The 23,447-nt window shown below is 46.3% G+C and overlaps 1 protein-coding gene across 5 annotated transcripts in view; it reads left to right on the top strand.

Moving 5' to 3' along the window:
- The window catches only part of LOC121865743 (adhesion G protein-coupled receptor L2-like), a 100,810-nt gene that overhangs the window by 73,841 nt on the left and 3,522 nt on the right, over positions 1-23,447 (top strand). For 2 of the 5 annotated variants that reach the window (XM_042365284.1, XM_042365285.1), the window contains exons 10-14: positions 7,906-8,009; positions 9,542-9,586; positions 14,157-14,325; positions 15,077-16,139; positions 23,052-23,321. In XM_042365284.1, the coding sequence (XP_042221218.1) occupies positions 7,906-8,009; positions 9,542-9,586; positions 14,157-14,325; positions 15,077-16,139; positions 23,052-23,320 (1,650 nt within the window). In that variant the 3' untranslated portion in view covers position 23,321. The remainder of the gene's footprint in view (positions 1-7,905; positions 8,010-9,541; positions 9,587-14,156; positions 14,326-15,076; positions 16,140-23,051; positions 23,322-23,447) is intronic. The other 3 variants (XM_042365282.1, XM_042365283.1, XM_042365286.1) reach the window with 3 other exon arrangements.

Below are 23,447 nucleotides of genomic sequence, written 5' to 3'. Positions count from 1 at the left end.
TAGCGGGGGTGGTGGTGAGGGTGGTTGGGGTGGTAGTGGTGGCTGGGGTCAGCAGCTGTAGTTGGTGCTGTCCTCTACTTGCTCCAACTTGGGCTCGACAGAGTCTATATATTACATGTCCAAGATTAATTTGACAGCGTCCTCCTGATTCCACGAGTAACACTAAGAGAGCTCCTCAACACAGTATGAGCTCCACAACACACCCACAACACACTAAGAGCTCCAAAACACACAGAGCTCCACGGTACAGTATAAGCTCAACAATATACCCACAACACACCCACAACACACTGAGACCTTCACAGCACACTGAGAGTTCCACAACACCAATTCAGACATCTTCAGGACGCCAACACCTCACTACACTGACTTTGATGAACACTGACCCAGCCAGACAATCTCTCCTACCAGCTAAAAGTTTCCCCGAGTCCTAAAACCTATTTGGTCTTAGTTAGGTCTGGTGAAGCTTAATGGGTGATTTTGTCCAACACACGGGTAGAGCTTCCCTCCTTCACTTCTTTCTCTCAACCCTCCTCCTTGCCTTCCTTCCCTTCTACAGTATATCTGGTCGCTTCAACACCCTCTCTTGCACCTCCCCGCCCCCTATCCCATCTTAAATCTAATGACCATATATTCTTCTTCTCTTGTCCTTTTCCCTCTTCCCTTTCTCTATCCTATGTCGCCCCCCTGCCCCCCCCCCTCCCCCACGCTTCCCCTCCCCCACGCTTCCCCTCCCCCACGCTTCCCCTCCCCCACGCTGTCCTGGGCCCAAGGCGGGAGGGGGAGGCTATATTGACTGCTACAAGATGGCAATAACGGAGCTACTGTGGCTAATAACCGGCGCCGCCTCCCTCTCTCTCCTTATTGGTGGGCGTCCGCTGCGTCTCACACCTCCTCCTTCTCCTCTCTTGTTGTGGACGAGATCCTTCACGCTGTTTACCTCCCCAGCCCTTGTGTGAGGAGATAACAGTATGCTCCCCAACCCTTGTGTGGGGGAGATAAAAGTGATGCTCCCCAGCTCTTTTGTGGGGTGTTGTGATGCTCCCCAGCCTTTGTGAGGGGGAGAGAACAGCGATGCTCCCCAGCTCTTATAACTTTACATTGAATTAACTCACTATTGTTATGGAAGAGTATTATGACCGAATCTTCTTGAGGTGGTTCAGTGTTGCTGGTTCACGTAATACAGTGACACTTCCTGACACCTTCGACGAGGGAGGTACAATGTTACCACTAAACTCTTTTACTTTATCTCTGTGTAAATACCATTGTATACAGCGTCAGGACTGAAATTGTTCCCATCATCTGACACACGAATATGACTGTTGCTCACTAAACCTTTAAATTAATCAGAAACTGTAGTATATATTATAACGAAAGACAGTTGTATATACATTCCTTCTCTATAGGTTAGGTTAGGTTAGGTTAGGTCCAGGTCAGGTGGCGCTGTAAACAAATTCTCACAATACATCTCCGGCTCAAGGCTTCACTATAACTAGATACCTTCCTCCATTCACAGTCTCGGGGACAAACATTCACGGGTGTATCTTATTTAGGGATTGGGAAACGTGGGCCTTGGTTGTCTGAGGGGAGGGGAGGGGAGGGGAGGGAGAGGGACGGGGCTTGTTAGTGTGTGTAGGAGGGAGTGAGGGGGAAGAGAGTGGTGGTGTTGAGCTGCTGGAGACCGTCTCAGTATCTGCATTGTAAAAATTGGATGGACAAGTTTCTGTTGGCGATGGGTGACAAGCGACCAAGATATTTCCTCGGCAAACAAGATGGATAAGTGTGTGTGTGTGTGAGGGGGTCTCTCTCTCTCTCTCTCTCTCTCTCTCTCTCTCTCTCTCTCTCTCACTCTCTCTCACACACACACACGCACATCTTCACAACACACGAGGATCAAATATTCACTTCCCTCCACACAATACTAAATCTCTCGCGCCATGAATCAGTTGATGGACACACAAAACGACCCCAGGTTGGGCAGGACAGGTGGCGGAAAACACACACACACACACACACACACACACACACACACACACACACACACACACACACACACACAGCCTCCACCCTTAACAAAAATATCCCTAGCCCAAAAAAACACAAATTTCGCCAAAATTGTCAGGTAGTGGCTGGGTGTCTCGCCTCGCCTAACCCTTCCCTCGCCTCGCCTCGCCTCACCTCACCTCACCTCGCCCACCCAGCTGATGCCAGGCTATCCTCGTTATTAAATCATCTATTATTAAGTGCCGTTTTTCTATCCAAGGGAAAAATTATGAAAAAAAGAGAAGAGATGATTTCTTCTTCTCGTCCCGCACATTTGCATTCGGGAAGACTTTTACGGAGAGTTGACTATATTTTCAAATTAATTGTATGATTGGCTCTCACTGATCGATAGTCTGCAGAGTTTCCCGCCTGAATTACCTCACTGGAGTCTGCATAAGTGTGTGGGGGAGAAGGAGGTGTGTGCTGGAGGAGGAGGTGTGTACTGGAGGAGGAGGTGTGTGCTGGAGGAGGTGGTGTGTGCTGGAGGAGGAGTATGTTGGAGGAGATGATTTGGAGGAGGAGGAGGAGGAGGGGTGTGTTGAAGGAGTGTATTGGAGGGGAATGGAGGTGTTTGCTGGAGGAGGAGGTGTGTGCTGGAGGAGGAGGTGTGTGCTGGAGGAGGAGGTGTGTGCTGGAGGAGGAGGTGTGTGCTGGAGGTGAGCGTCATCAATGTACTTCTTTATATAACATCTGTAAAATATAATTCGTGTGTCGATAAGAGGAACCATAAGTACGAGTCGTAACCTCGATATAACGGACTTTTCTCTCCGTTAAATCGAGGTTTTACAAGATACGGTTTATACTGTTGATTACTTTGAGTCCAGAGCTTTTGTTTAGTCTATTGTAAACTATATGACTTTTGTTGAATCATCATATAGGTTCACACTGGTTCATTATGTCCATAGACAGTGTACCTAGACAGTGCAGGTATACAGTGTACCTAGACAGTGCAGGTATACAGTGTACCTAGACAGTACCAAGTATACAGTGTACTCTTACCCTAAACGTAAGGCACTAGACGAAATTGTCTCTCTCATAGATAGTGAAGATCAAGTCAGTGTTTTAGGTGAGAGGGAACTATGCCTCACCCCGACCAACACCCAAAGATTGCCGAGAGATCCTTCACCAGCGTCACACACACACACACACACACACACACACACACACACATCCACTTTGCATAACTCTCTCGTAAGTTATTCTCGTTTGATTATTTTTTTTCTTCTCTCGTTTAGGGTCGAGGCTCAGGTGAGGTATTGTCCCTGGGTAATTACCTGTTGGTGGTCAGGTCTCGTCCCTTAACTCACTCTAGTGTGTGAGTTATATAGGAGACTGGTGGTCCGTCTTGCTGGTGGAGAGAGAGAGAGAGAGAGAGAGAGAGCAGTCAATTAATAACCCGAAGAATATAGTAGTGAGGGTGATTGAAAAGTATCATAGAAAACGGAGTTAGTCTTGAGAGGGAGACTAAACAGTAATTATTATAATACTGACGCAGTGCGGAATTAGGGAGGAGGTGGCGGTAAAGTAACGGGTTAAAAGTTAGGCTCCAAACTCCACCCCGCCTCCGCCAGAGTTCTCTCCCCGCTAACTTACTCACACCTCTTAAACTTAGATCACCCTGCCTCGGGCCTCACACCTCCTTCCATCCCTCCCCTTTCTCCCTATCCTCCCTCAACCCCCCTCTCTCCCTCTCTATCCTCCCTCAACCCCCCTCTCTCCCTCCCTATCCTCCCCAACCCCTCTCCTCTCCCTCCCTGTCCGCCTCACCTTCCCCCTCTCTCCTTCCCTCCCTCTTTACCCTCCTCGTCAACACCCACCTCACTATCACCCTCCTCCACCACCTCAAGGCCTCCCACACCGCCACCACCTCAACACAACCACCTTCAATATCCACGCCCTACGCAGATTCATACCTTTATGAGACCTCCAATGCAAGAGAAGTAAGGCGAACGTACGTCTGGCGTAGTAGTAGTAGTAGTAGTAGTAGCAGTAGTAGTATTGTTTATGCACGTTATCATCGCTGGGTTTGGGATGTCCTAAGTGCCTGGCGATAATGATTGCTCTTACTGGCGGTGTTTGTGTGTCGTGGACCTCTGTGAGTCACCATCATAGCCATAACACGTATCATCATCTCCCTCACTCCCATAATTCTACCGTTACCATCATCACAAACATAATTCCGGGTATTTTTTTCTCCTTCCATCATCATCACCATCATCCTCCATCATTATTTCCCCATCACTGGTGTTCTCTGCATCACCATATCTTCACCATCAATCACAGGTCTTGGTTCTGGTCATTACTTTTCTACTGTTACCAAGAGGATTTTTTTTCGCTTCACACAACACGCCCCTCTCCCTCCTCATCCTCACAGTCCTCCTTCCTTATCCTCACGTCCTCTTCTCATCCTCACAGTCCCCCTTCCTGGCCGAGAGTCTCAGAGGGCCCCGTTCCCCCAATAAATGAAGACATAAAGGACGCACAACTAACTAGCTCACTTAGCCTCAGGTAAAGGTGGTGGCTGCAACACTTGTAACCTGAACTGTAATTAGAGGTATTCTTCTCCGTATTCTTGGGGGAGATACAAAAGGAACCTTTGTGAATACGGACCTTGGTAATGGATTGTCAAAGGTTCCTGCGTTAAATGTGTCCTCGTAAGTGTAAACAAAGAGAACGTACCTAGTCATCATCGTGCTGTTGTCATATTTAAGCTCGTAATTCCGTTACATTTGTGTCGTCAGTGGACAATATATTCAATGTCACACCTGATTAAAGTACTTAGTATAGGTAAATATGCACCCCAGTCTTTTCACTCAAGTTGCGAACCATTCTTACTGGTCTCAACATAGTATTTTTTAGATTCACTTTTACTCAGCTAGTTTATTGTGCACCTCCTCGAGCCCTGTGTGAAGTGTAGTACGGAGCATCACTGGCGCCGGAGGGACCGATGATCACAGCAGCAAGAGTGACTAATTGATTTTAAGAGAGAGATAACACTGTATAGTTTGATCTGTTTATATGGCGGATACCTTAACACGGTAACATCTACTTCCAGGCTGTGAAAGATGTGATATTTTGGACCGGGAGGTGATCTGTCGATGGCTGGGGATCTGCAGGAGGAGGCGGAGGCGGAGGCGGAGGAGGCGGAGGCGGTGAGGAAGGTGATCGGAGAGGAGGGGGGTTAGGTGTATACGAGCAATGTGAGGATATTTTTCGAGTCCCCCGGGCGGTGTACAGGTGACGGGGGGGGGTTGGCCCGGGCGAGGGGATGGATGGAGACTATCTGAGGGTAATGTTCTCGCTCCGTACCTCTCATTTGTTTCTCTCCGGCACGCGCGGGGAGTGGAGGCCGGGGAGAAGAATGTGTGTGTGTGGTGCCGGGGAGGAGTGGAAGAAGAGAGAATGGAGGTGAGGAATAGGAGAGGGGGAGAAGGTAGAGTAGAAAAGAGGGAGGGAATCTAATAAAAAAAAAAGATTTAGAGAAGAGGAAAGTGTAGGAAACGGGAGGTTATGAGAGGGGTAGGTTGGAGTTGGGAGGAAAAGAGAGGTATTCCTGGTGTGTGCCGGGACCCCACACACACCCCCCCCCCCACACACACACACACAATTCTTAAATTAAGTTTCAGTTAATTGTGATTCCATTTACCCAACTCGAGATGATCTTGTTTATATCTCAGCCTCGGTCATGCTGGTCAATGTTTCCGGAGAGGAGGAAGTCACCAAGTGTCCAAGGTACCGGTGATCAGTACTGGGGACACCTGAAGCTCAGTTCGTCGACAGGTGTGATGCCCCCCCTCCCCCCCTCCCTCACAGAGACACACCTGGGTATATGGTGGTATAGTCGGTTGAAACTACATGATTTTCTACACGATTTTTGTTGCTCATCATCGTACAGGTTTTAATCGTCAATAACGGTGTAAAATAACTGATGAGTCCCGCCTGCACCGAGAGTTCACTTTGGAAAACAACAAAACTCTACCAGAGGACAAAATCCCACTTAGTAATTTCCTCTGTGAAAAAAAATCCCGCTCCACCAAATTACAAAAGCCGAACAAAATCATGATGTCTGGAGTTTTTTTTTATAAGCCCGAATACCCAGTTAGATTAGGTTAGTTTCGGTGTGGTGTGGTGTGGTGTGGTGTGGTGTGGTGTGGTTATGTGGTGTTAGGGCCTAAAACCGTAAAATAAGACGAGTTAGCTGGGGAAAATGTTGTCAGGTTCATGTTGTGTTGGTTCAGTTTTGACAGAAATGTAATCACTCCTTGTTCTTTGTTTTCTTCATATTGGAGGTTAAATCTATTGATCGTTGCGGTGTGTGTTGAGGAAAACCGAGTCAGTGTTTACAAGTTCATTTGGGGCTGGTGGGGGGGGGGGTTAAATAAAACTTGTGGAAAACCTAAACTAGAGGAAAATCAGAGAAAACGTAAAATCTTAAGAGAAAATGTAGAAAAACCTGAGAATAAAACTTCAGCCTCAAACGGCAAGTGATTATGGTGGACGGTTGTTTGGAACACTGCAATACCACCACTAGTCCAGGGAGCGAATTTTCTTAATATTCCAAATTAGAATCTTTCTTTCTTTCTTTCTTTCTTTATTTTTTCTTTAACTGGACATCATAGAACTCATCAGGCAACGGTAGACTCTCGGTTCCATTCGCTTCCATTTATGCCGCCGCCATCTTTGTTTCGTTGCTCTAGTGAGAATATTAAATGCATTCTCGGGTCTCCGGTTACTGGAAAAATAACAGCCGAACTTTTAAGACTGATGCCAGGAGAGCCAACACAGCCTGATAAACACACACACACACACACACACACAAGGTTCTCGCTGTGGTAGTAAACTTACAAGGAGTCTCTTGTTTCAGAATAACTAATTATAAAAAGCACCGCATACATTTGGTTACGAAATGTCCTGCTTCAGACTCCAGCCTTGACGCACACTTTTGGACAAGAAGCAAAAACTCTGGTAATTTATGGGATAATTGCGACAGGAAACTAACAATGAAGACTTGATGCCTCACACAGAGGGTTACACATGTTTATGAACACCTTTCACACACAGTCGTCCTCACATTCCGGTTAGTTGACAGTCTTCCCGCCCGCCATATTACCCCAACCCAAACATCGCCGGGATTGCTTACACTCGGCAGTCGACTGTGTTGCCGTGCTGCTTGATGCTATAATGTTTTTTTCTCGAATTTTTATCCACATTCGGAAAGTTCTTCAGCAACATGAGTACAATAATGTTGAAGTGCACATTTAACTACAAACTTAGAAACGCAATAATGTTTAAGTGTGTGTATGTGCTTTCTCACTCCATTGTGCTAGAAAGTAATTTGTATTTTCGTTGTGATTTACAAAATAATGTGTTATTGGTTGTGTAAACGACTTCAATACAACGAATAAGTTTCTCCACCAAACACGCCAGGCGGGGAACACTATCTCAATAAGAACTTTTTGTAGTATTGTACCATGATTATTGTTCTTACTCTTGATGACACTATTAGATGCTACAGCTGCCCTATACATTTTTCTCTCAATCCTTCCCTGAGAGAAAAAAATGTCTGACTCACCTGTAATCATTCTTCGTTTTATTATTATTACAGGTATTATTATAATCATAATTATTATTATTATTATTATTATTATTAGTATTATTATTATTATTATTATTATTATTATTATTATTATTATTATTATTATTATTATTATTATTATTATTATTATTATTATTATTATTATTATCATTATTATTATTATCATTATTATTATTATTATTATTATTATTATTATTATTATTATCATCATCATTACTCACCTTTCGTCCACCTTATAACTAACACCACTCTCGTTGCCCCCGCAGGCCAACTCTGTGTTCCTGAGTATGTCGCTGTTCATCATGTGCCGCCACACCAACTTCACTGCCTCCCTCAAGAACAAGGAACACACTAAGCTGGCCTCCGTCAGGTGAGTCTCGCCACCAGCAGGTTCTGGGTGGATTTTTAGATGATGGATGAAGTTGGAGAGAGATGGGGTATGGAAAAGTAGAAACGACATGGATGGATGGAGAAGGGAAACATGGATATTAAAGACGGAATAAGGGGAATGGATGAAAAGGGAGAGAGGAAAGCCAAGATAACACCAGGAAAGAGGAAGGAAAGTAAAATAAAGAGGAAGAAAGGGAAGTGTAGTTAAATTAGAGAAGATGTAGTGAAGGGGTGATAGGAAGGAAAGAAGAGACGGGAGAGGATGGCGAAAGAGAAAAAAGGGGAGGAAAAATGGGTTAAATAGATGAAGGGAAGTAGTAGTAAAAGAGAGAGAGATGAAAGGAGTAGAATGACCGAAGGTAAATATTAAATGTTATTAAAAGATTATGAGTTGAGGAAGAGACAGCTCATGAGAGACAAACAGTGGCTAAACTGAGACACACACAATGGCTAAAGTGAGACACAAAGCTCGAGAACAATATGACATAATGCCTGGGAGGAAGCCATAATGGGAGACATAATGCGTTAATACTTCCTTCATCAGTCTCATTTACTGGGAGTTAAAAATCCTGAGAAATTTTTTGCATTTGAAAAACCTTTTGTTGGGTTGAACGTTAAGCCTTTGAGGGGGTTGTGTGGTACTGAACTACTCAATAAAAGTTTCAGTAATAGCCTAAAGGATTATGCACGTAGAAAAAATGATAAACATTGATAATGATGATGATGATGATGATGACGAAGTAATTAAGCAGACAGGGGAACTTTTATTCGCGAAAGTTTTATTGTCAGTAGAGACTCTTATCAAATGAGCTGCCCACACCTCTGTTAGCTTAACTCTGGAAGGCACACTCACTATAGGGCTGGTCACACCTATCCCAGCCACACCTGCCTCAGTCACACCTGTCTCAGTCACACCTGTCACAGCCACACCTGTCACAGCCACACACCTGTCTAGATAAACCTTTTAACTGTAGTCTTAGGACAGGAAAGACTTATTTAATGTTGTGTTGTCATTGTGTTCCAGATTCTAATAAGTTTCCAGAGCTTGGTTGAGTGTATCTCTACTTCCTCTCATGTAATGTTTAGTTTTTATTATTCATATTTCTCAGTAGTTTGTCTATGATAACTTCTTGTGTAGTTTTATGTTAACAGCCTCAGACAACCTTTCTTACTTGTGTGTAATTAAGACACCTTTATAACTATATTAGACTAACCGCATCTGTTAGTATAATTTGAACCCGTGTAATTACGGGTGTGTTGTGTGAGCTGGCAACACTATCACTAACCTCCCGTGGTGGCGGCCAGACGCAGGAATTATAAGCCCGGTGGTGTATAACTTAGTTACAGACTCCCATACTAATCTTCTCTTGTTTACCTCCGTCTGTGTCAACCCTGCGTCTTCATCTGCTGTTGGTGTCACTGCTTCTACTACTACTGCTACGGTCACTGCTGCTGTGGTGACTGTGACGGTAATGGTGGTGGTGTGGGTGGTGATGATGGTGACGTATATAGTGGTGGAGAGGAGAGTGCACTCTTCGCCAAAATCCAGAATCATGTGTAAGACGAAGTGTGGTCGTTTGAGTTGTCTTGTGGGAACGAGTGTAGGGGACCTGACTGAGCCGGAGTGTTTACCTGTGTCACCTTGTATAGTTCACAGGTAATTTGTTTATCTTGGTAATGAAGTCTGTTGATGTTCATAAGAAGTGAGTTTTCATCATGAACTAGCTCAGTCGGGTCTCTAGAGCTCTTGCCTGTCTTGGTAGCACGAGCACCTCCCTCACACTTCTCAGGGACCCAGCACTCACAATGCCCGCTTGGCCTCAACACAGCCAGGGTCTCGGGTCGTCACGAGAGCATACAGCCTGCTGCAGGAGTCCCTGAGTCACGGGTTGCTGCTGCTGTTGCATGGGGAAGGCTTGGTTGCTTGTAGCATCTTGGGTCGGCCTCCTGCTCTAACCTCTGCCTTAACTTCTTCCTCGCTCTAACTGTACTCTGCAGCCTCTATCTATACATTTCTAGAGTCAAGTGGATGGTGTGGTGCCGCCTACTCGTCCTTCTGTTGTTGCTTAAAATAGTTGCTTTACATTGAGCAGTTAACCTAGAAGACTGACCTTAACCTCAACCAACTCTTCTCTTCACACACTTGAGAATTGAATGTCACTTTTTTTTTCTGGGTGAACTTAAGGGTCTCACTCTTGACCTGTCAACACCAGCCAAGGAACGCCTGTTTGTCTTGCTCATACTTGCCTTAAACACTTGGTTAACTCTTTCTTTTCCAACTGTTGGGAAAAACCAATTGTGTGATATGATGATGATGTTTTAGGTTTAATTTTGTTTTAAGTTACAGAAAAAACATCCCCAAGAGGTAATGAAATTCAAGAGAGTTTTACGTATATTCTTTCCGGTGTAAAATGTGTGTTCCCAGCCAGCTATTGTTGAGACTGAAGAACCTACAATGTGTGTGTGTGTGTGTGTGTGTGTGTGTGTGTGTGTGTGTGTGTTAGTCGTGCGTGAGATACAAATGTCAACATGGCCTCTGTGACGCTCCACCAATAAGAACCCAAACCTGTGAAGAAAAAATTACTCTAGTTTTGGGAGAAGAAAGTGAAGAAATACTATTTGATGATGACCTTCTCTAGTTCCATAACTGTTTATAAAGAGAATAAGGTCGAGGCAGCCACCATACACCACCCTGGGTCTTGTTCACCCCCTCCTCCCCCCCCCCTAAAAAAAAACGAAACGGATGAAAAAGAAGAAAAATATAGGAAAAGGGAAGAATGACGTATCTTGTTAGGCGAGGACCACCACCACCACCACCACCACCAGCAGCCAGCCAGCCAGCCAGTCTTCTATTGCACGCCTCTCCCCTCCTGCTGCTCTCCTGTGTTGACACGTGTCGAAAAATTCAGTAAAAATCTCACAGGAAGAGCGACAGAATAAACTCGGACAAGTTTCAAAACTATCAAAGCCAGCTGGTCCGGAAAGTAAATTTAGAACAGAAGAAAAGCGAAACGAGTGATACCAAAAAAAAAAAAAAAAAAAAAACCCAAGTGAAAATTAAGAAAAAACAAACCTGAATTGGTGTATACAACAGAGGAATGGTAAGAGAAGGAGGAGGTGATAAAGGTAGAGAGAGAGAGAGAGAGAGAGGAATGGCATTTGACATTTGGTGAGGAAACCCTGGAGTCGCCCTCATCACTCACCATTACCGCTCGCTCACCACTCGCCCTCATCATCCGCCCTCATCACTCGCCCTCACCACTCACCACTCGCCATCACCACTCGCCCTCATCATCCGCCCTCATCCTGCCCTCACCACTCATCACTCGCCATCACCACCGCCTCACCCTCATCACTCGCCATCACCACGCCCTCACCACTCACCCTCGCCACACGCCACTCGCCACTCGCCCTCACCACTCGCCCTCGCACTCCACAGTAAACACAACGCATTTCGTCTCGACAGCAAAAAATCATCCCCACAACGGTACATAAAAGCAGGAAACCAACAGAGCCGTAAACAGAACACAAACAGGAGAACAACAGGACCGTCAACAGAACACAAACAGAACAACAGGACCGTCAACAGAACACAAACGGGAGAACAACAGGACCGTCAACAGAACACAAACGGGAGAACAACAGGACCGTCAACAGAGCACAAACAGAACAACAGGACCGTCAACAGAGCACAAACAGAACAACAGGATCTCCTGGAATGACAAGCCAACGCATGTAAAATTAACAGTCTGGTTTTAAGCTTCAACTGGGAGAGCAGCGGGATGTAGAGACCCACTCATTTAGATGATAATACCCAGTGGACGAGGCTCTTCCCTCCCTTCCCCTCCCCTCCCCTCCCCTCTCCTCTCCTCCTCTCCTCCTCCTCCCTCCCTCTCCTCCTCTCCCTCTCTCCTCCCTCCCTCCTCTCTCCCTCCCTCTCTTCTCTTCCTCCTCTCTCTCTCTCTTCCCTCCTCTCTCTTTCCATTCTCTCTTTCCTTTTCTCCTCCCTCTCTCCCTCCCTCTCTCCCTCCCTCCCTCTACTCTCTCCCTCCCTCTACTACCCTCTCCCTCCCTCTCCTCTCTCCCTCCCTCTACCCTCTTCTTCCTCCACCAGGACTTCCTCCCGACGTCCCCAACCCCTTCCTTCCCCGCACCACCAGGATTCCTTCCCTCCCTCCCGCCATCACCACCACAACCTTCCTTCCTTCCTTCCTTCCATCTTGACCACCCCTTGCATATGGACTAAAACATCTACAGTAAAGGTAAACCAACAAAGCGAGACAGTGTAGTGAAGGTATACCAGCCTCGGTATACCAGCGTGTGGTGTACCAATACCCTCGGGTTCTGTTGGTGTATGTTGTAAAGCCGGTAGGTTGCTGGCTCTAATACCGACCAGCGTTATAGAAAGCTGTGAAGATCAGGATAAGTCTACCAGAAGCCGTCGTCCAGAGCAGAACTAGTGGACCCGAGTATTACCAAGGCTCACGGTAAAATATCACTAACTGGTTACCCGCGGCCTAGTGAGTGAACAAGCCGGGGAAACACAAGCACACGTCCTCTGCTTCAGCCTCCACAAGCAGCCAATGTTTTTTTTCCCGTGTTTTTGTGTGTTTTGAGGGTGTTCACCTGACTGCTTCACTCTCGAGTTGTTTTCCTCTGTGTTTGGCGTTTACCGCTTTTCTCAAAAAATAGTGGATGTTTTTCTTGTTTTAAAGGTTTACGCTTCTGTATATAGCCAGAGTTTTGGAGTGTGTGTGGGTTTGATGGAATAGAAATAGTTTAAGAGTGGAGCGTAGTGTGATAAAGAGTGAAGAAGAAAAATGGTGTTATACCATTTTGTGGAGGATGACACGTGAAGTTCTTAACACTCACCAGTCGTGACCCAGCCACCTTGTCCTCCCAGGGTACTTAACACACACACACACACACACCAGCTGGCACACACGACCACACCACCTCCACACGACCACACCCTAGATACAACGTATTCACATTTCCATAACCTAACCATCGTGTCGTCACAGTCAACAGACCATCACACTGTCAGTACTCCGCTTCCCCTACCTCAAATACGAGATTCCCTCCTTCCACTAGCTGGTCCCCTCACCCCCTCCTACTACCAGGCCCTCCAAACTCCTCTCTCTCCCAGGGATGGTCGCTGGTGGCCGAGATCTCAATTTTCATAAAATTTGTTGGTTATTTTTTCATCCCTAAGTGAGGATAAGAGTCGCATCAAGGCCAGGTAAAATGCCGTTACGATTTCCACACTGTTTACGTCGCCTCCATTGTGTCGCAGCTCAAGTGTGTCACTGAGATGCATTCTTATATCACCAGGAAGTGGGGAGACCTCACCTACGAACCGTTTAGAATCCTGGCAGAGAGTCGTACAGGGCAGCGAACATCCTTAAACTTGTCGTAAAGTTTACTGACGTGCGTGTGGTCATGTTATTGTTCTCGTCAGCGATGTGTTTAACCGTGCTGACAGTAGCTTCACCAAACAACACCTTCACAGCTTAACCCCTGACGAGTGTCCAAATACAGAGTGAAACGCTGTGTGTTGATCCTCTTCCTCTTTTTCACTATGTTATTGTTGTTGTTTAAGTCTGGCAATACCTGAAGAGCGAGACCTTGGACCTTTGAGGAGGGGGGGGGAGGGGAGGAGTTCACAGTCCCACGAGGAAGTAAGTGGAAGGTCTTGCTAAACACAGTAGGCGCCCTCTTCTCTCTCTCCCCACCAAGTGCCTCTCTCTCTCACTGCTCAGACGCACAGTACGACATTCACCGTTACACCACTTTCCTCACTTGTCTTATGCACCACACATCACCTCCGCCTCCCTACCTCCTCTCCAAAGTACTGTATAAAGCTTGTTTCCCTACCAAAGTAACATCCTTCACCCAGTACTACACCCAGTACACACCCCCACTAAACCCCCAGCACCACACTAGCACCACACACCCAACACCATCACCCCACCACCCACCATCACCCCACCACACCCAACACCATCACTCCCTACATGACACACCCCTCACTATGTAAACCCCTGTGTACCCTTGTCTTGTAAACCTCTTCAGGAACAAACATTTCTGGATATACTTTACTGACCGTGAGTTTGTGTCGCCGCAGGACCTGGGTGAGAGGAGCCATAGTGTTGATGTTCCTGCTGGGGTTAACGTGGACCTTCGGGCTGCTCTACCTGAACCAAGCCACCGTCGTCATGGCTTACATCTTCACCGTCCTCAACTCACTGCAGGGACTCTTCATCTTCATATTTCATTGTGTCCAGAACGATAAGGTGAGTAGCGGTGTGTGTGTGTGTGTGTGTGTGTGGTGTGTGTGTGTGTGTGTGTGTGTGTGTGTGTGTGTGTGTGTGTGTGTGTGTGTGTGTGTGTGTGTGTGTGTGTGTGTGTGTGTTTTGGTCGTTGTTTGTGTGTGGGGTGGAAGTTCCGTGTGTGTATGGTGCTGTGGTGGAATTTCTGAGTGTGTGTGTGTGTGGCACGGGGAGGCTGTGGACTGGATGGATGAACGTGTGTCTATAGGGATGTTCATGACTTACTGTACAGTTGTTGATAAGAGAACTTGGTCAACAGGTGTGCTTCTCACGTATAAAAGTTTTATGTTATTAACACCTGTAATTAGTTATTGCGTCCTTCATAATGAGCTCAATTGTTATTTATTTTATATTATATTTTGGTTGTGGGTGTCCCCTTTGATGATTTTTTTTAAGACTAATTTACTAAAAGTATTTTGTGTAGCTTCTTATACCGCTGTGTTGTTACTTATATATTAACCTTGTGGTGTCTCACGGTTACCCTGTTTCATCAAGTTTTTATTTTGGACTAATTTTTGTAACATTTTTGATACCTGTAGTTTTAGACTTTTTTCAAAACTTTTTTCTTTCACCCAGTTGCTGTAGTGTTAGTTATTTTTTACTGTAAGTTATAGTAATTTTTGTTTGTTTGAGCTGGAGGATGTGTAGGAAGGTAGACCAGGCCGCCGCGCCGCCCTCACAGTGTGGGTATATGTTGTGTGTCTGTACCCGGTAGGTGAAGAAGGAGTTACGTAGGGCTGGGCGGCGACACCCCTGGCTGCGGGCGTGCCTGTGTGCCGCCAACGACCGCTCACAGACCAGCAAGGACACCCGCACCTCCCACAATGCCGGCTCCCACTCACAGCCCAACTCGCACGCCTCTCATACAGTGGGTACCTCTTCCCACGACGCCCACACTTGCCCCAACGCCCAGGCCGCCACCACCCACGCCCACCCCATCACCCACATCCAGCTACCCGTTAACCTCAACCCTCTGGCCGCCCACCACCTATCCCAGGCCGACCATACCATCCTGGACGAGACCGGGGCCCCTGTGGGCTCCATCAATGCTGCCCTCAACCTACCCGTCTACCCATCCTCAACCTGTGAATCCACATCCTCCGCCTCAACCGTTCCTCCTGACTACCAGAACGCCCTCCCCTTCCACATCCAGCAGGTCAATGCCGCTCAGATCTACTCCTCGCCCCCACCCACCCCAACTTTGTCTCAGCTGTATGACACTGCAGGCCCCACCCTGGCCTCAGCCGCCCTCCACCACTACATCCAGCCTCGCTCTAACCCTCTCACGATAGGCACCCACATCCTCCCCCAGCAACAGACTGTCTCAGCCCTCTCCCTCAGCCCCTCCATGCTTCAGGCTGCCCTCTCCTCCCTCCACTCTAACAACCCCAAATCCTTACAGACTATTGATCATCATCACTATCACAACCTCCTGCAATTCCCACTGGCTGCCATCCACTTAACCCCAGACGACTCCAACTACCTCCAGCCTAAGTCTCATCTCACCTCTGGCACCATCACCACCACCAGCCTCCAACACCCTCCACCACCAGGCGAGAGTGTCCTCCCTCCTCACACTCCTCCCGCCCTGGTTAACTACCTATCCCCAGCTCCTTCTGTACATCCTACCAGACAGTCCCTAAGGGGAGGCCAGACCCCAACCCCTCCCACCCCATCCACCCCCACCCCCACCACCCTAGCCCCAAGCACGCCCAAGAGTAAAGTTCCCCCTCGAAAGCCGGAGAGGCCCCAAAAGAACAGCAACAACAATGTAAAAGGTATTTTATTCTCTCGCCTCCAAAAACGATTAGAGCCGCACGCTCGCTACCATGTCACTCACTCCAAGACTTCAGCAAATACTCACTCCCAAAATTGAAGGGCTGCTTTTGTAACCGGCGGTATGGGGGGTAGGAGGCTCTAGAGCAACAAGTCCGCTATTAACGCTTCTCTACACTCTTGACTAGAATATTCTTGGTAGGAAACTGCAAGAGGTACTGCGGCATGTACACCAGACCAGTGTGCAGATGGTTCCATTAGCAAGTGTTGTCGGCGAGGGGAGCCGTGAGCCCATGACGGTAGTTGGTGGTGGGTAGCGTAGCTCGCAGCATGTACTGTACCTTAGGTCAGCACCACACGCTACACACTGTGTAGCTCAACACTTAATGCTACACACACAACACTGGCGTACGCATGCATGTATGCCTAAATATGCAGATGTCTTCCATCATGAGACATGCCGCTGTACACCATAGTAGTGGCGGGACGAGGCAGCCAACCAAAACATTTGGGTGAGGGAAAAGTGATGTAAGCAGAGACGTCGTCCACTACACAACGATGAGCTGACGGGTCGCTGCTGTACCAACATGCATGGGAATCGACCTAGTTTGACCTAGTTTGACCTTAGTTTGCTATCAGACGCTCGGTCAAAACTGGCGTGGAGGTCGACTCATGCATGTAGGATGAGGCCGGCTGACCAGGAGCTGTTGTGTTCTGGGGACGATGGTGAGGAGACTCCCGCTCGCTGCCTCCCGTCTGAGAGGGTCGGGGGAATCCTGCTGTTTATTCACTCAATATAACCTACTTATGCCTGTATATATCGTAATTTATTTTACGCTTTTCTCTCCAGCTGTTTTATCATAATGTATCTCTTGTGCTTCCTTAATTCTTCCTTACAACCGTTGGTAAGTTGTTGGGTGATTATTTCCCTTCCGAAATTCAGGCCCTTATCGGGGAAATAATCGAAGAATTCTGAATACCATCGATCAGGGAACATAGTGCTAAACCACCTGGATCTCGAGTATAAATCTTGAGGTATTAGCACGTGTCATGGTGTACCCTATTGTGAAAACCTGTCAGGTAGTATCCACAGCGATGGGGATTACTTTGTGGTGGTGTCACGTAAGAACATAATATACAATCGAAAATTAGCTGTTAATTTTACTTTGGAAGGACAGACGATAAATGCGGGTGTGTAATTATGCAAGTCTTCCATCCAGTTTCTTTTAATCAGCCGCCTGCCGGACTTTTGTGCAGCTTTTTGTTAACAGTAAAGTTGGGATTACGGATCATGTTTTTTTTAGCAGGAGATAAAAAAAACGCCAGTTAGAAGAGCCAGTATATTCTAAAACTGAAAATGACCCTGTAAAGACCTGCTGAATGTTGTAGGACAAGAGGCGAAGAAAAAGAAAGAGAAATAGGGAGATAGAAAAAAAAGGAAATTGGGCCGTAAAACACATCTAGGTTGAAGAGAGCGAATGGGGAGGGGGGGGGGGCACTTCATCATCTCGTCTACAAATATTGTTGGGACCCAGAGCTCATCAAAGGTGCCCACCATCCATAACTTCACTTTCAATTAACGGTGTGTGTCTTTGATCTGTCCGCCCGGGGGAGGAACACACACACACACACACACACACACACACACACACACGACTAACCCGGAATTCTTCATGGAATGGATGACAGATGGTAGATCAACTTGTTCCACTGACAGATGGTAGATCAACTTGTTCCACTGACAGACGGTAGATGAATTGTTACACAAGGTACCCATGCAGAGTACAAGAATCTCGTAGGGCGTGAAGTGAACGTATTGACATATTAACCTTTACTGTTGACTGTTGGTGAGCCACACAAACTGTCAGGACGGAGGGTGTAAAAGGAGGAGGAGAGGTTGGTAAAGTTTTGAGAGGCAGGAAGAGGAGGAGGAGGAAGGAAGGGAGAAGAGTAATGAAAGAGGGGAAGGCCGGGGTGTGTTCAACAAATGGAGACGATGGAATGCAATGAAAGGGGAAAGAGAGGAATGTTAGAGAAAGAGAGAGAGAGAAAAGAAATATATATAAAAATAAAGTGCAAAGAAGGGTACACCATGTTGTTTTAGGTGACGCAACAGAGGAGGGTTTTGATGAATTGTTTGTCGTGTAGAAGGTGTATTGTGTACCTAAGAGAGATAGTGTTGGTATATGGGACAGATATCTTAGCGCCGATATGTACTTTAGGACAAATGTGTCGTGTTGCGGTTGTTGTCGTCGTGTTTGTTAATGCACGACCGTAATGTGATGTCAAAACAGGTGACTGGATTTAGTATCGTGCCCCCTACCCCACCCCCCATCCTCCTAACTCCCAGTGCACGCATTAATTATCGTCCTGCCTGCCTCAGTGTCCAGGTTCACAAAGGTTCACTGATGAATTAAGAATGCAACTTAATTCTTTAACTTAAAATTAAACCAAAAAAATAACTCAACAAAAATAAAAATTAAATATAATCCTGGGGAAAAGATTCAACACCTTTAATATTATATACTAAACGGCGTTAAGTGAATGTATATAGTTAAGGTAGAATCTCGGTGCAGTTTGTTAAGCCATTTCTGAACGTAGATTGTTGTATTTTAGCCTAAGTTAACCCAGTAGGTGGACTCTACAGCGAGCCTCTGGTAGTGTAGAGTCTGTCACTGTAGACCAAGTGTTGTGGTGTCTTAAGGTAACTCACCAGTCACCACATACCGTACTGAGCAGGAGAGGGAAATGTTTGAAGACGTGTTGCCCCCCCCTGACCTTCCCTCCTCCCCCTCCTCCCTCCACCTGCCTCTTCACTCTCTCCACTTCTCCACTTCATCTCGCATCCCTTCCCACCTCTCCCATTTCACCAGCGATCAACAATCTTGTACCCCCTTTCTCTTTATCCCCACTCCTCCCCGCCATCTCCAACCCCTCCCTCCCCCCCTTCAATAAGTCTTGTCAAACCTTCTACAATCATTACACATAACACTCAATGGCAGAAAGCCTCAACAATACAATATCAATGTACCGTACAGTGTGTGTGTGTGTGTGTGTGTGTGTTAGGTCGTCCTCTGTCTGGGTGCTATTGAAATTATATTCAATTATCGTCGATTTTCATAGAATTTGTAGTTTCCTAAATGCTTCCCAGAAAACAGGTCAAGTTGCTGAGCTGTTAAAGAGAACGACGACCAATTGCATTTGCATTAAGCCTTCCCTGATGCCCAACTTTGCTGTCCTCAACGTTTGCAACTGGAGCGCGGCGATGATGATAATAATAATAATAATAATAATAATAATAATAATAATAATAATAATAATAATAATAATAATAATAATAATGATGATGACAGCTATGTGAACCTCCCTCCATCACGGTTTGGTCTGGGCTAGCGAACTTAATGTCTGGCTGTGTTATGATTGACATTTACACTTAATATAGTTATATATTTACAAGTATTGCATTGTATTACTGTGTATGCACAGTTATCTACAGAGCTCTTGTATTAATTAAAAATTCAATTCCTTGTTCTCGTACTGTAATTATTATCGTTTGCATATTATAAACAATCATTAGTTTTAGCTCATATTGTAAAAGTTTACCGTAAAGTGAATGCTGTATAACGTATTTAATGAAGACTTTCACTCTTGTTCACTTGGTCACATTCTAGTCACTTAACATGACCAGGTTAACACCCCGACGTAACTGGGCATTAATGTATCGTCTCTCTCCCTCCCTCGGCCACATAACAAATATAAATTAAACAATATTAAAAAAAATTAGCTGGACACTTGTAATCTACCGCATGCGATGGGTAAATCAAGTGTGCCGCTCCCTCAATTTTTAAGTTACTGTAGTATAGTACAGCTGTAGTCGGGGAGCCAATAAGCCCTCAGGTCTTGAAACAAGATTAATTTCCATTGGCTGTCACTGCCGACAACATGGCGGGGGTTATTGGCTCTCTGGCAGACTTTTTGACACTTGACACATAAGACAAATGACACCTGAGGGCCCTTTATGATAGTCTCCGGAGTCTGACACGGGCCAATTTGCTGGCATAATTCCTGCCATAAGTCGATGTCGTGTTTAGCTTAGTCAGATACAGATATGAAAATGAGATATTGATCAGCGATGCTCGCTGCCTTGGAGGCCGGCTGAGGAGGGTGTGGGGGTGCAGGGTTAAGGCGCCACTTACAGGAGACAATTACAGCTGACAACGGCGCAAACAAAACTTTAATGTCCAGATAAATAGTATTACCAAGACTCAGATGTAACACTCGGAATGGTGGAAGAAATTCTTCCCTAACTACCATGAACGTCCTCCTGGTGCCCAGAAGCCCGCCCTCTGTTTCCCCGGCCCACATATCACGTACCAGGGATGGAAGGTGTTCGTCAGCTTGGTGTGTACATTGTTTAGGGTGAGGCGCGTCAGGACGGCCGGGTGACTGACGTAGCCTTAAGAGAAGAGACAGTTTTACACCCACAATCACTGAGCGACTAACGTCTCCTTACCTCACCTTGACGTTTATGATAATCCAACTTGAACGTTTTATTAAACGAGAAAAGCTTTTCGAAATTATACATTTTGCGAGTATTTTTGTAAACTCTAATTTTCATTTTTCACGTTGCCTACCATAAATTAATGTGGTACTTTTAACTCTTGGACGGGACGTGTAAGATGCACCTGTATAACAGAATGTAATTAACTAAGAGTAATACGGTAAATGTAGTGGCAGATGAGGAAGACATTCAGGAGAACTAAATTAACACGTCCATCAAGACGACAGACAGTATCTGTGCCTCACAGGTAGTACAGCTTCACACCTTCTAGCTGCTGCTGCTGCACTAAAGTAACACCGGTATCTTCCCTTCGTCTGGTAATGATATTTCAAGTCATATTTCAAGTCTGCCATTGCTATAGTGATCCCTGTGGCTATCAGGGACAAATATAACGTGCAAAACTCTGTGGTAGGTAATGCAGTCGTTGATATGTATTCTGCAGAAGTTAAGTATAATGAAGAACTTACTGCAACACTCTCAGGGGGTGAAAATACTCAAACAGTCGCTCGACACTAACACGATGTGTGACCAACAACAAGTAGGTGTATTGTGTACAAGCTGTGGCTTTAAGTAGAAGATTTATTCATAGTGAAGTATAAATTGTCCTACATCTTCAAAAATCTTATAATGCCGTCGTCTTCTGGCAGGCGTTAAGAGTTTGAAACCTTAACTGGATTTTTAGGTCTTTAGCTCTGCCAGCCGAAGTTTTGGTGGGGGGGAGTGATGGCACCAGTGGAGAAGTAGTTTAATGGTAATCGTTTCCCACCCCTCCTCCTTCCCCAGCACTGTAATGGGCTCACCACCACCCAACTTTAGATAATGGAGGGAGGGGACCCGCTATCCACCTTCAGATAATGGAGGTTTGAGGGCACTACCCACTTTTAGATATTGGAGGTGGGAGGGGGGGGGCGTTACCCACCTTTAGATAATGGAGGGGGGAGGGGGCAGCCGTTACACACCTTCAGGTAATGGAGGTGTGTGGGTTGGAGGCCACTACCTTCCTTCAGATAATGGGGCCGCTTCACCTGCCCACCAAGCCTAATTCTCTCGCTCGGGAAGACCCCAAGACGGACGCTAATGATAATTGCCGCAAGAGTTGCATTTACGCGGCGCCTCAGTCCCCTCACGACCTCCGGAGACAATTTGTGGCTGTGTGGAATTCATAGGGGTGGTATCTGACGCTGCGGTGCTCCAGATCCCAGTAAGGGTACCAAGTCACAACACTGATCAGGTCACTACATTAATCAGGTTACTACACTGACTTACCCTTCACAATGGAGGTCATGTCAATTGTGACTTCAGACGGAATTATTTTTTTTTAACGTGTGATTATTTCTGGGTGATTAACTTTTTTTTTCTTACTATTCCTTTTAAAATGGATATTAGTGGGCTATTCAGTGGCTAATCCTTAACAAAAACAAGAAATGGGATTAGGGTCTGGGTAAATGAGTGGCAAATCCTTAAAAAAAAACAATAGGGATTAGGTCAGTGGGTTAGTGAGTGGGCCATCCCGAGTGGAGATTGGTGGTGTTGGGTTGAGACACACACACACACACACACACGGCGCTCACAACGTATGTAAATCCACCGTTTATTGTGTTTTTCTGTTCATACTAATCCTCTCCAGTTCATGTTGTGTACTTCTTGTCGACGGGAGGTCAAGGTACCTAAAATTCTGGTGTTCTCAGGTCAACATTAACTCCCCCCTCCTATCCCCCATGTGAGAGTACCAAGTAACCTAACCGCAACCAGTTTACCTTGCACTGCTGTGGTCGTTTGTGATCTACCAGTGAACGGCTTCCTCTGGTGGACAGGGCTCTCAGCTAACACAGATTTCATCCCTTATAGCTGCCTATAGTGGAATGCTGCCAAAATGCTCCCCCATCTGGCATCTTAATCAAACTGGTATAGTATATGCACCGGTTTGGGTTTAGGTGGGTGATGGTTTGTGTCCTAGTCTAATCCTAGAGTTAATCCTTGATCCTATATCCTCCTGGCCGGTATTAACACAGGCTCACTGGTACGGGCCTTCTCATGTTATGTATTTTTTTTTCATTTTTTATATTTTATTTTATTCTTGGTTCTAGTAGCCATCATGTATGTTCCTGAGCTTTGTGTTTGCACTAACGTAATGGGTTTAGGGTTTTATGTTTAAGTTTAACAGATTATAAGTATTTTACCAATTTTTATTTTGTGCACTGCTGTAAGAAATTTTTTGCTAATTAAGATAACCCTTGACTGTAATATACAATAACTATGAGTATAAAAGTGATTGTTGTATGTATTAGTGGGAGGGAGGGAGGAGGGTAGTGCCCCAGGTGTGTCTAACAAGGTGTGTGGTGTCCTCCCCCAGCTGGTGCCGCGGCTGACGTCAGGTCGGTGGACGCGGGGGAGCAGCAAGGGCAGCACCACGACCTCCTCGTCACAAGCGGGGGGTCTGCCCCAGGCACCCATAACAACGGGTCCCCTCAGGGGGGGTTCCCTCTCGAGGGCATCCCTCTCCAGGGCATCCTTGTCCCGGGGGTCGCTCTCCCGCACCCCTCAGAGGAACAGCAGCGGCCGCTCAGCTCGCCATCACCACACTCTTCATGCCCGCACCGCAGCGCACGACCACGAAGATGAGGTGAGACGGCGCAGCTGCCATGGCTCTCTCAGTCTTGAACTGTCTTGTGCTGCCAAGGGCAGCTTCAAGTAGTTTTTGGCTGCATTGAGTTGTCCTGGGCTGCCAGGAGGATACCCTGGGCTGTCT

The sequence above is a fragment of the Homarus americanus genome, unplaced genomic scaffold (genome assembly GCF_018991925.1).
Source record: "Homarus americanus isolate GMGI-L3 unplaced genomic scaffold, GMGI_Hamer_2.0 scaffold45333, whole genome shotgun sequence".
Lineage (NCBI taxonomy): Eukaryota > Metazoa > Arthropoda > Malacostraca > Decapoda > Nephropidae > Homarus > Homarus americanus.
Note: the sequence above shows the minus strand (reverse complement) of the source record. Positions and strands in the feature narration are given on the sequence as shown.